The sequence below is a fragment of the Electrophorus electricus genome, chromosome 4 (assembly GCF_041902795.1).
Source record: "Electrophorus electricus isolate QZ-2024a chromosome 4, ASM4190279v1, whole genome shotgun sequence".
Taxonomy (NCBI): Eukaryota; Metazoa; Chordata; class Actinopteri; order Gymnotiformes; family Gymnotidae; genus Electrophorus; species Electrophorus electricus.
In genome coordinates this window covers 29646183-29659619 of record NC_137500.1, presented here as the reverse complement: position 1 = coordinate 29659619, position 13437 = coordinate 29646183, and the positions used below count along the sequence as shown (strand labels likewise).

Genomic DNA, 13437 nt, shown 5'->3' with positions numbered 1-13437 from the left:
TCATAATAAAAGTCAACATTAATTAAAAATATTTTCTACACACAAATAAGAAATTATTGTTTATTGTAATTTGCATTTTAAAATGTTACGTAACAAAAGGTCTTTGACACAATTAGAATTTTTAAAAATAAACTTTATTTATTATTCATTTCTTACATGCTGGAAAAATAAAAAATAAAAAAATAAAAAACATTATGCAATAATGTTTTACTACCATTTTTCTACCATTAAAGTTTATAAAATTAGTATTCATCACGATTGTACACTGAATCAAATAACAATAGGCCAGCAGTCAGCAGGTATTAAAGTAGTAGAAAAGAATGTAATTCAATTAAGGTCCGCTAAGAAATTATAACAGGAATTACAAAGACTCAGAATTACATTAACATTCAGTTAGACCGTCACGTGGTTCAGTTAGAATGTCACGTTTTTGTCTTGATTGTAATCACGCCTAAATGTTTTGCATACACCTGCACCTAGTTAGTGTGGTTCTGTGTCTGTGTATTTAAACCCCTGTCGGGGGGTGCGTCACCGTTGGTCATTGTCTCTGTTTATGTTAGCTTTGTTTGTGTACTTGTTCACATTGTCAATGCTCGTGCTCGTGCTCGTGCTCGTTGGTTGCTTTATGTGAGCGCCACTGCGTATGTGAATAAACGCCTGTCTCTGTCAAGGGAGTATGTGAGTCCTGCTGTGAGTCCTGCTACGCGCCCTGCGCGGATTTCCTTTCAGTTAACTTGTTGATAGTAATATGATGTCTATTAGAAACATGGTGATCTCTACATGCTATCATATGCTGCAGTTTTCTGTTTGGAGCTTTTAGGATACTTGTTTGTTTGTTTATTTATCTTTTTGCCCTCTCACATTCTGTACTCCTTACTAAGTACAGAAACCAGGCTCACTTGTGATTCATTAAAGCCAACAACTATTGACATTAATCAGTTGGTCAGTTTAGGCCTCATAGCATAACAAAAGTATGTGTAATTTTACCAAGTAAAATAGGAAAACATACAAATACACAAAATAGTTCTTGTTGATTTGATTTTTGTTTGATTTTAATGGTTATGGCATTCACTAGTGATGTTTACATGAAAGAAATATTTATAATAATCAAAATAAAATAAAAACAGGCATGCCCTCTATATAGTTATCATAGTTAAACATGACAGTTAATAATCTCTATTATTAACTGCTGTGTTAGTAATCTTTCATAAGGGATCTAATAATTATGCATGCAATCTAGGTCTACATAGAGTTTACATAAAATAAATAGAGCTTTCATGAGAAAAAAAAATCCAAGTTAATGGTAACACACTTTAACTTGCAATTCATTATGTGTGGACTTCATGTGTGGAATGTCTTTATCTATTCTGAATCATGATGGGAGTTTCCTTCAAAACGCTGTAAGAAGAGTTAAACTTGTCAGACAATGAAACAACACCTGTTACTTGTAAAACTTGCTTTACTACATTTATGTCTGTTTTGAAATAACTTGTACCATTCTACCAGATACCATAGTATAGTTTTGGTGATGTTAAATATCTGTGGTCTCACCTTGCTCAGTTGTGACTTCTTCTAGAAATGGTTTCCATGCCCGTGGTGGTGGTGGTGGTGGTGGTGGTGAAACAATCCATGCCTGTGGTGCCAGTGGTGCCCATGGTGCCCATGTTCATGCCCATGACCATGCCAGTGACCATGACCATGATGGTTATTATGGAAGATTGGACCTCCTATTCCAGTCAATCCTTGAATAGGCTGTAGGCCCACTGGTGGACACACATATGCACCTGGTTGGACTGGGTAGGTCATGTTGTTGCAAGGATTTCCCCATGCACCTGGTTGCTGTGGACAGTAAGGATTCATACTGCACCCCCAACCTAAAAGATAAACATATCAGTTCATACCTGATACATACATCATTTTCATAACACACACACACACACACACACACACACACACACACACCTATGAACAAGATTTGTGTGTGTGTATGTGTGTGTATATATATATATATATATATATATATATATATATATATACACACACACACACTACAGTTTGATTACAATGGAATTAACCATTATCTTATACACTACATGAGCTGCCTGATGAGAACTAATCACCATCAAGAGTTTGTGGAAACAATAAAATCAAAGTGAAAAGATTATGTAAAACAGGAATAAAACTGAAAAAAGTGCTGTTAAAGGATCAAGCTTCTAATCCCCTCTAATGTGCTATTTAGATAAACCTGTTAAATACTTTGGGAAACAACTTGATTTGCTTTCCAAAAACTCTTTGTTGTTGTATACAATTTATTCAACCTTTTTAACATAATTTACTTTACTGTTTATTCATTGTTTGTCTTTTACAATTCAATCTACATATACCAGCATTAGAGTAAATTATTTTTAAGCAGACAACAAAGCACTTTTGTAATTTGTAAATTACTCAGGATAAGAGCATCCACCAAAAGCTGGAAATTTCAATTGCTTATCACACTTGCTGCAGGCAAAAATCAGGTTGTGGCTGAAAATGTCATTTGGTTCTGAAATCCAGTTCTTTCTAATAGTATTTGTAATTATAACGCAATATTACAGGGCAGAAATTTCCAGTTGTTTAAAAGTGTAGTTCAAAAGCACGTAAAACAAAGGTTTTTGACGTAGTAACACCAAATGTACTTACTGCAATATCTCTAAAGTCCAAAGGGGTTCAGCAAATATCAGGTACCTTAAACACACAAGGAAACCATACACAGAAGATGGCTCTTTATACTGGAATGCTTCTTGTATCTCGTCACACCTCATGGCTACGCCTCGTCTACTCCTACCAATGGAATCATGCCACGTGCACATCAAGGCTTAGAGTGTAGGAAATTATTAATGGTTTAACATGTAAGTTTATTATATTTAAGGTTATTTTAGTATGGTGTTTATATTGTGTTTGTAACCCATGTTTCACAAAAAGGGAATAGTATGCCTCAATCTAACAAACTGGAAAAGTATTTTACATTCATACCCATAAAACTAAAATTGCCAGTTTTAAAAATATTAGCTAACTATAATTGGTTTAAAACTGTATCCAAAACAGACCCAATGATTAGAAACTTTAGATTAGCCATCATTTTCCACATTTGTAGGAAAGATGAATGCGCACATGCCATTATGAACAAATGCTCCATTCTTTTGGCATAACAGCGCATGTTAACAATCTTAGGCATGTGTGGACAAACTGGTTTTATTTCCATTACACAGACAGTAGAATTTTCAAGGAGGGTAAATGTCACAGAGAATCAACATAGTTACTACATTACACTTGTGTTAACCTCAGAATATTGTTATGACTAAATAACAATCCAAGAAAAAAACATTGATTTGTATAATTTTGTCAGACAATAGTATAATCAAGTGATTCAGAGGTAGTAATTATAATATACAAAAATACTCACAAAAGTATTTTTGTGACTTCCAACAGTCACTAAAGCCTTAAAGTAAATGTAAGGTAAATGTAATATCTAATATAGCTAATATATTCTACCATATATAATAGGTAAAAGATGTCAATACTATTAACATTAGTTATATCTGATTCCTAACATGGCATAATTTAAATTCTTTTTATATTTTATTATCCTACTGTAGGACTGGTCAAATCTGCTGCCATACCTAGCTAAGTAGTGAGGCCAATGAGCCAACATGGCTAGCCAAGCCATATATTTGGAGCTTCTCTCCAAGCTGCAGAAATATGTTTCATTCAGCAATGCTCTGAGTTACCAAATAAAGTCAATCTAAGTAATTGTAAAGTTCCTGGAATGAATGTTTATGCATCTTCTTAAATACAGGTAGAAACCCTAAAATATTTTAGCATCTTATTAATGTTAATGTACATTAATGACTTAATTACTCTGTATAGAAGGTAGAGAGAATCTATCACCCACTGTATCAATGCCACTCTTAGAGACAAAAGATGTGGGAAGGTGAGTGCTCATCAAACAATAACTATAGTTTACAAAGATATACGCATATGCCTGTTGTTCAGTAGTAACTGCTCAATTTTGCACAATACTTCAACGTACTTGTTTCTTATTCTGTTTTATGCCAATTAGTTCTCACTGTGAGGGTGTTTCCACATTTCTTCCAAAATGCATGCACACATAACTCATGATGACAGTACAGAATCAATGCCTGTGCAACTGCTTGTGACTTGTGTAGCAGTGCCCTGTGGGTAGGAGAATCTGGGCTGCACAAAGCTGTGTAGATTGGATACATGGTTCTGCTTGCTGTAGATAGTTCATGTTCATACTGGTGTCCCACTACATAATAAACACATACGAAATCATGAATTCAAGTTTTGTATTATGTAGTTAATATATCAAAGCCATACTTTTAAAAATAAATTTAATTCAGGAACAAATCATATCATACAAGGATGTTAAATGGGCAGGGGTAACTCAGTGGTTAAGGTACTTGACTTGTAATTAGAAAGTTGTGGGTTCAAGCTCCACCACTGCCAAGGTGCCACTGTTGGGGCCCTGAGCAAGGCCCTCAAGTTGTACTCAGTAATAACTGTAAGTTACTTTGGATAAAAAGCATCAGTTAAATGAGAATTTATCCTTAATGTGTCTAAACATTAAATAAAATTTTGTGTGACATAGAGGAGCCTGAAGCAGGAGTTGTTGTTTGCACCCCCCATATGATTATTAACACGAACCCAATGAAGTGAAAACACATTACGCTAGCAAAACAAACACAACAAATTGTTAAACACGAACGGCAGAAGCACACATTACACTGCAAAGGACAAACACAGAACAAGACCTAAAATGCATACACTAACGAGGATAACAAAAGACAGGTGTGACACAAGACCGATTAACAAGGGAGACACACACACCAACCAACAAGACATCACACAGACTTGGGGACCCTGCCGTAATAATGTGCATGATAAAATCAGAAATAATTATTATACTGTGTATACAAAAATCATTTCTATTCTCTGCAATAAGTTGAGTTATACTAACAGTAAAAATAGCAAGAACTTGTAAGGAATGCTTTGGTATTTCTCAGTGTAAAATAATTTCTATAATGAATTAATGCCAACTTGCAGACTGCTGTAAATTATTTAATGGAATATAGCTGACTGTAGAAATACAAAAGAAGCTGCACAAGGAATAAAAAAAAAAAAAAAAACTCAGTTCATACTGAAAAACATTGCACTGATGTGGAAATTTGTCACACTTCAATGACTGTGAAGAATTCAAGGGTGCTAGTCAGAACATGTACTGTGACACCCAGACATGGCGTCATTTCAAAAGACATAAAACAGCTGTAATACCTATACATGATCTATGTACAACTACTGTCCAACTTTGCCATGGCAAACATAAATCTGAACCATCAATAGTAATCTCAGCACCTATTTTATTATCAATTCATAACTTCAAAGACAAATATTTTGTCTCTAGTGCTTTGATGGATGAAATAAAATGATCAATAATCATTCCCAAGATCAAAAGACAAAATATTAAACTAACATCAGCATGCTCACTTACAACAGTATCTCCCAATTCAAAGCATGTAAAACCTAAAGGTATAATCACTGTCTAGGCTCTGGAAATTGTATTTGAGTGTTGTGGTGAAATGCTTATTCATTTCCCTTCCTACCAATGGGAGCACTGTGTATTGGTGTAGTAAGGACTAGAGCTACACTGAATGGTTAATTTTTCAAAAGTTTTTTTAATAATTTGATCTAAAAGAAAATGCTATATACTAGACATAAACATGAATTTAAGCAGACAGCTCAAACTTTGCATATAATATTTACAGTAATTAAAATTCATCTGAGATATGATAAAACATCTGCTGCCTTAATATTTATAAACTTTCAACTTTCCCAAGATGAGAACAGAATCAATAGATAAAATATTAAAGTAACATCAGCATCAACTAGGTATAAGCATACAGCTCAAACTTTGCATATTCCATTTATCAAAGTAATTACTGTTCATGAGAGGAATGATGAAACATCTGCTGCGTTAATACTTATAAACCTACAGACTCCTGTGTGGCCTAAAACCTTTCCATGGCATAGTGAATTAATTCTACAATGTCAATTCTACAATGTTAGTTCATATGCATGATCCATTCTACAACATTAGTTCATATGCATGGCCTAGTCTACAGTGGTAATGTTAGGACTAAAAAAAGACAAGACATAACCAGAATAACCCTTTTATTCCTCAAAATAATGCATTATTCATATAGTTATGAATAAGAGATTCACAAATTCCAATTTATAATGCTTGCAATGTTTTATGTAGAAAGTAACGGGTAGCTTTAAAGTTGCATAATGACTTGAGGTCTCTTTGTACCGAGTATGAAATTGTGTCCTGTCATTCGATATGCACAGTGCTACATTGAGTGAAGTATAATGATGATGAACATTTTTACTAATGAAGTTATTTATTTGAAGTGTAGTGTGGATAGGGTAAAGTTTAAATTTATAGCCAATCTTCATCCATTCCATAATCAGAGTCACTGCTGCTCCAAGAATGCTGTGGAAAGGTAGTCACACATTAAACAGTTATATGACATATAAATACTAATTTAGTCACACATGCATGTTAATTATGAGTAGTAACCATACATTTTTGTGTTGTGTTTCTCACCTTTTTGTGTTTCCCATGTTTGCCATGCCCGTGCTCATGCTAATGCTTATGGCCGTGCCCATGAAAAAGCCCGTGCCCGTGCCCATGCCCATGCTCATGCCCGTGCCCATGAAAAAGCCCATGCCCATGCTCATGCCCATGCCCGTGCTCATGCCCATGCCCATGCCCATGCCCATGCCCATGGTGAGGTCCATGTCCTGGCCCACATCCTGGTCCCTGGATATAACCTCCTTGGCCATGCTTGCATTGACAAGGTCCTTGACATACACCTGCTGGACAGAACCCTGGTACGCCTGGATATGAGGGTTGGGGCTGGTATGGCATGTTTGGATTGGGGCAGGGCTGTCCAGGTTGTCCCCATGGCCCTGGATACTGTGGGTAGTTGGGGTTCATGCTGGTGCCAGTAAGACACACTTTCTTCTAAAATAAAAGTAACATCAAAATCATGTTTTATACTTTGTAGTAAATAAATTAAAGCCATACTTTATATTTTGTAGTATGTGAGAGAGGATTTTGAAAAAAATACATTTCATAATAATAAACTGGCTGGCCACTGTTAAGATCTTAAGAGACCTTATGGTTTGAAGATCTCCATATTGTGTTAAAAAGGGTGCAAAATGAGAATATTTGTTTTGTTTTGTCATTAAATATGCTAAGAATAATTCAAGAAATGACACATTAGCATTTCAACATATTCTAAAGACCCTGAATAGCTTGCTTAAAGCAAGAAATCTTAGAGGTATATTCTTTAATTGTTCAAATATAAAATTAAAGCTGACAATAACAATATTAACAATAATATGTGTTGTGACTTGTTTATTATTTAAAATCAAAGAAAAAATGCAAAAAAAAAAAAAACACTGAAAGCTCTGCCAGTTGCAGGAACAGTGAAATGATGTAATAGGCTCTAGAACAATCATGCACTACCGTGCGCTAGACTTAATAAACACATGACCCTTCAGTGAAGTGAAAACCTTTAACAGCATGCCAAGACATAAAACAACCTCAACACATAACAGTGGTAGGTATCAACATCAATATCAGTGTTAACACTAATTACGGAGTGGCCATTTAAGCTACAACTGAAGAAAAAGAAAACAACAGAAAGAAAAAGAGTAAAAAGAAAAGCTGTTTAAAGTCATCTACACCATATACTAAAACAATGACAAAATGTTCACTTACAGCAATGTCTCTAAAAATCCAAGGTGTGTAAAAGCTCAGTTCTAAAAGGACACACAACAGGTAGAGAAGGGAAGTTCTTTGTCTCTTTATACAAGCTTTGAGAGCCTCAGTAAAGAGGTCACATGTTATGCTTATGCATTCAACTCACCTACCAATAGGAGCTCTGAGTTGGAGCAGTGCAACTTAGACCTTAAAGACATATACAGAAAAGTTTCATTGTAGAGAGAATTTTATTATTATACATGTTATACATCATATTTTGTATTAACAGAAAATGACAGAATCTAAGCATACATATAATAATGATTTGAAAGTATAAAATGTATTACAATAAATTTAAAACAAAGGGATAAATATGTTTGGGATTCTACTGAGAAATGTTTTAGTCATTTTTGTTGGCTTCAAGATTTATTACATTTGATGTTATTGGTAACCATTGTATGCAATACTTCTTTAAAATCAACATAATCAACATTAACAATTTTTATCACAAGTTTTGGTAACACAAACTGGTACACATTACACATTAATGAATATAAATAAATATATTAATACAAAACATAGTCTATGAAGAAACTTCCTAATACATGTTATGACAATATTAAAGCATAAAATGTGTGAAAAATTGCATGAAACACCCCTGTAAATAAAAGTCCCAAACAAGTCAAGCCACTGTTCGCATGACAATCAAACATGTTTTCATTTCTGTGTCAATCTTAAAAATAACAGGCATAACAGGTTGTCCAAGTAAGGTGTGGTAATTCTTTGTTTGTAATATTTAGCATTTAGTGGTAATAATGTTCACCGGTACAGTGTGTTTTACAAAAACTTTAAAACAATTACAGAGACTGGAATCAAAGTTTTAGCTGCCTAGAAGACACACACACACACACACACACACACACACACACACACACACACACACACATCCATATGCTTTTAAAGACATAAGTATTATTTTATGCAAGAAACATTTGGCCTTGGTGTTTATACCAAAACACATTCCAAATGACAAAGTACTAAGTCAAGGAACATAATCTCTGCAATTATACATGTTGTGCCTCCTCACAGTTTATAAGCAGTAGATAAATAGGTATTTTTAATCAAAAAATAAAAACATAATTAATAAAACATGCAAGTCTGTGAGTTTTTGCTCTGTACATAGCGGCGCTGTTCACATGACTCAAAATCCTCTCCCCAGCCACCATCTCCCATCTGCTTAGAGAGCAGGAAGTCACAGGCCTGCCTTACCTCAGCACACACCAGCCTGCAGCACGAAGAACAGGAAAAGCCAGTATGACAGCTTGACTGACTTATGAGCAGACCAGAGAACAAAGCCGCCTTTCCATGCATCACGTTATGAGTCTAACACATACAACTGTACCTATCCTGGAAGTTATGACCTGTACATGCAAACGCTTCCAGTCCAAAGAAGAAAAGTGTCGAGGTACAAACAAACAATCTCGCATTCTAGGAACAGATTCTCACCAAACACCTCTGAAGCTTCAGGAGCTCAAACAGTTTTCTTCCACACTTGGTCTTGTTATGTGGCAAAACCACCATCAGAGTTTCTCATGCTTAGAATCTATAATGAGAGAAAAAGAGTTTGACTTGATGTCATAAAGCATATGTTGCCACTAGCCAGAGGTATTCTGGGATCCTAGCTAAATGATCCTGGAAGACTGCTGATGAGGGTCCATCAACATACCAGCGCACCAACATGTTAATGGTCTTTGAGATATGAGGATACAGCCAGAATATAAGATGTGCTTTCATGGTGTGGTATTTACTAATTGTAATTCAATTTCAAAGTAAACAAAAAACAAATCAAAAACAAAGCCCAAACACCCTCTTGTTAAACAAAATAAAAAAGTGGTGGTGGAAAGAAGCAATGGTTTCATGTACAAGTCAAAACTTTAAACCCCCAAAGCCGTAGATGACAGAAGACAGATGTATTCAAAAGCCCTTTGTCTACATTAATTGAATTAAATGTTATTGAAGATAACTGTATTGCTCCAGTATAACTGTATATAATGTGAAGATAACTGTTTTGCCTTGTGCATGTCAGTATACTTGGCCAGTAAACCCGATTCTGATGGTTCAAAGTATTAATAGTAGAAACCACTGTTAATCTGAATACAACAAAAATTTGGTTATTGTAGCAAAATCTTTATAAATTCAACATGGTATTAAAGGCAACATGTTAAAGATGCTTGTCACATAATTTACCGGCATAATACTAATGTACTTGGTAAAGCAATCGTCTGCTTTAATGTGATCAAACAGCTCTTTGACTGCATTCTCTCTCAGTGTAGTACTGTGGTGAGCCTCATATTTGTTCATGATCACTGTGAAGCAGAGATCTGTTGGCACAGTTTGCTGACCATAAAGAACAAAAAAGATACAAATCAAAATATACACTTACTGTAGGCAACAGTGAGGAGAGTGCTGTGGGGAGTGTATATATCACAGAGTGCAATGTTCATCTGGCCATATATTACTTGAATAGCCCTGGACATAGAACTCATATAAATAAAATAGAATACATTGTAAAACATACATTTATCCATGCATTGTAAAACAATGCTAACTAATGTAAATGCAGAAATGTACAATCCAGTAATGATATAACATGTATGTTTGAATAGGAACCAAAGGATATCCCAGAAATCCCTGGGAAAGCATATGTTTACCTTATATGTAAACCTTCCATGTGTTTCAACTGAAACCAATATTTCCTTGAAAGGTTTGGTTAGATTTCTCAAGTGGGCTGACAAATCCATTAGGTTCTCCTTTATGTGGTTACAAATGACGTGCCAATTAATCCGTTTCAGTACAAAAAAAAAAACAAAAACAAAAACCTGGCATAACCACAGTGTGGATGTATGTGCAGGCAGGCAAACTGGAAACAGCATAATAGATAACACAGAATTTGAAATGGAATATATTCATTTAAAAATGTGGTAAATCACAAATTATGGCCTGTATTGAAATGTGTGTGAACTACATCTCTGGAAAGAGTGTGTTCATCCCATCCAAACAGTATGCTGTAACGTTGAGCGGTAAAGTGGCGGACGCATGTGCGGAGAAGAGCGAGATTTATTAAGGGCAAATCCAGAGTCGTAGTCGTAGTCCAGTATCATAGAGCCATTATGGAGATACTGGGATACTGCTATACAAAACATGGGCTAGGATAGCATACACAGGAGCTCGGAAAAAAGGAAGGCTAGGAATAACAAACCAAAACACACGAAGGCAAACAGGGGATGCAGGCAATAACAGAAACTAGAAAGTGACATACCGAGGTAAGAAAAACAAAACGGCTAGAATCAAACAGGCTAACGTAAACGGAGGCTTCAAAACACAGACGGGCTTACGCACATCCGATATATTCAAACCTAAATACAACCACACAAAAGCAATGAACCAAGCAATGAACCAAGCAATGAACCCCCACTACAACCAACCAAACAATGAACAGAAAAGAGACGGCATATGACAGGGTTTAAATACATGAACTTAATCAAAACTAGAAATGAGGGACGGGAGTGGATAATCAAACGGGGGGCGGAGGAAACGAAACGACGGAATGGAACTAAAATACGCAAGACAGGAAAAACATGGAACATGGAAGCTTGGAGGGACTAACTAGGGCCAATCAAAATTTTCCGCAATATGCTATACCCCCAGCAACTACTGTAAAAGAACTGGAATTCAATAACAGTGGAAGACTATAGTGGAGTCACATGTGCATCTCACTCCTTAAATAACAACTCACTGCACATTTGTTCTTCTTAAGTTAAGGCCATCACCTTGCAATAACAGTCAATGCTAGGGAGATGGAGACCTCTGAGTGCAGATAGCAGAATCTCTGTGTGTTGATGTGACAAACTGTATAACACTGTAAAAGCAAAATATAATGCTCAAATGCTAATATGTTTGCAACTGACTCCCTGACGAAGGCCTGGGCCAAAACATGTTTTTAATCTGTCCACTAATGTGAGCCTGTAAATAAAATACTTTTAAATCCTGATTTCACTTTAAGACAAGTTGCCTTGGATCTCTTTCCTGTTTATCTAAAATATTCAGATATCTCTGGGTGTTTATATGAACAATTTGGAAAGAGAACAAACAATCTTTAGACTACAAGTTTTATTTTTTTAAAAATCTGAAAAAAAAATTATTTGAAAAAAATAAAGCAGATAAACACATATGAAAAATTTCTTTGAAGGGAAGGTTACTGGGATTGTTGACACAACTTGTCTTCACAGTCATATTTCAGGATAAAATGGTGGTGGTTACAGAAGCGCTCTAATGGGCGTGTCAGCTTCAGTGAACAGTAGTCATAGGAGACACTGAATATTGACTAGATATTGAACTCTGTTTTGTAAGCCAAACTCCTAAGAAAAAAAATATACCTGTAATGTGAACAGGTAGAAAATTCAATTTTGGTCAAAATAAAAACTCCCTTGGCATACAACATCTCCAGATGCTTCAAATAGGTTATTAAGATTATTATGAACTTCCTTTCCTATTCCATTCCAAATACTGCAATTTTCTGTTCGGAACTTTTGGGCTATTTATTTGTTTGTTTATCTTTTTGCCATTTAGGACAACAACTATTCCTCTCTCGATTGGTCAGTTTAGAGCTCATGATGGAAAATAGCAAAAGTATGTGTCATTTTCTTCCACTGCAGTAAAACAGGAAAACATGCAAATACAGATTTAATTTTGATAATTTTTATATATATAGATAACACTAGTTATTGCATGTACTAGTGATATATACATGTTTACATTAAAATATTTATAACAGAATAGAAAAGAATCTTTATTTTCATTGTACAACAAGCAAACAAGCTTCCTTACTAGAGTGCTATGAAGAAAAAGTAATGAAAAGAAATGCAATAAGAAATACAGTTGAGTAAGTGTGCAAGAATTCAGTTCATATATGATATTGCAGTATTATACACTACAATATGATAAAATATAAAGTGTCTGGCAATGTATAAATAATAATAATCAAAACAGGCATCCTCCCTATGTTTATTATAGAGATTATTACCTCTCATGTTTAATTATTATTAACTGCTGTGTTAGTAATTTTTGATAAGGGTTCTAATAATTATGCATACAATCTGGATATACATAGAGTTTACATATATTAAATAGAGCTTTCATGAGAAAAAAAATTGAACTTCATGGTAACACACCTTAACCTCCAATTCATTATGTGTGGACTTCAAGTGTGGAATGCCTTTATCTATTCTGAATCACAATGGAAGTTTCCTTCAAAATGCTGTAAGAACAGTTAAACTGGTCAGACAATGAAACAACATCTTTATCGCTTACTTGTAAAACTTGCAGTACCATATTAAAATTTTTGTTGACATAGGTGTCTTTCTTCTACCAGATACCATAGTGTGGTTTCAGTGATGTTTAAATATCTGTGGTCTCATGTTGCTCAGTCTTTGCTTCTTCTACCAAAATTTGCCATGCCCATGATTGCCACGCCCACAACCATGGCCATGGCAAAACCTGCAGCCGCAGCCACAGCACTAACCATGACCATGATGGTTATTACAGAAGGC

The 13437-nt window shown here is 35.1% G+C and overlaps 1 protein-coding gene and 1 long non-coding RNA gene across 2 annotated transcripts; both read right to left on the bottom strand.

The window, feature by feature from the left end:
* Positions 1-118: 118 nt before the first annotated feature.
* LOC118240983 (uncharacterized) lies at positions 119-2760 on the bottom strand. The gene is made up of 3 exons (XR_004775755.2): positions 2680-2760; positions 1552-1874; positions 119-1398 (listed from the first exon to the last, which is right to left on the bottom strand). It is a non-coding gene; the product is annotated as an uncharacterized LOC118240983 (long non-coding RNA).
* Positions 2761-6213: 3453 nt separating this feature from the next.
* Positions 6214-7999, bottom strand: LOC145657562 (uncharacterized). The gene is made up of 3 exons (XM_081713178.1): positions 7847-7999; positions 6665-7084; positions 6214-6550 (listed from the first exon to the last, which is right to left on the bottom strand). Exons 2-3 carry the CDS (start codon positions 6901-6903, stop codon positions 6253-6255), a joined length of 537 nt encoding a protein of 178 aa, XP_081569304.1. The 5' UTR covers positions 6904-7084; positions 7847-7999; the 3' UTR covers positions 6214-6252.
* Positions 8000-13437: the final 5438 nt, after the last annotated feature.

Coding starts and splice junctions, on each gene's coding strand:
- LOC145657562 (XM_081713178.1), bottom strand. CDS start 6,903: ATGGCCAAGGAGGTTATATCCAGGGACCAGGATGTGGGCCAGGACATG. Junction 6,551..6,664: donor AACATGGGAAACACAAAAAG/GTGAGAAACACA, acceptor ACCTTTCCACAG/CATTCTTGGAGCAGCAGTGA.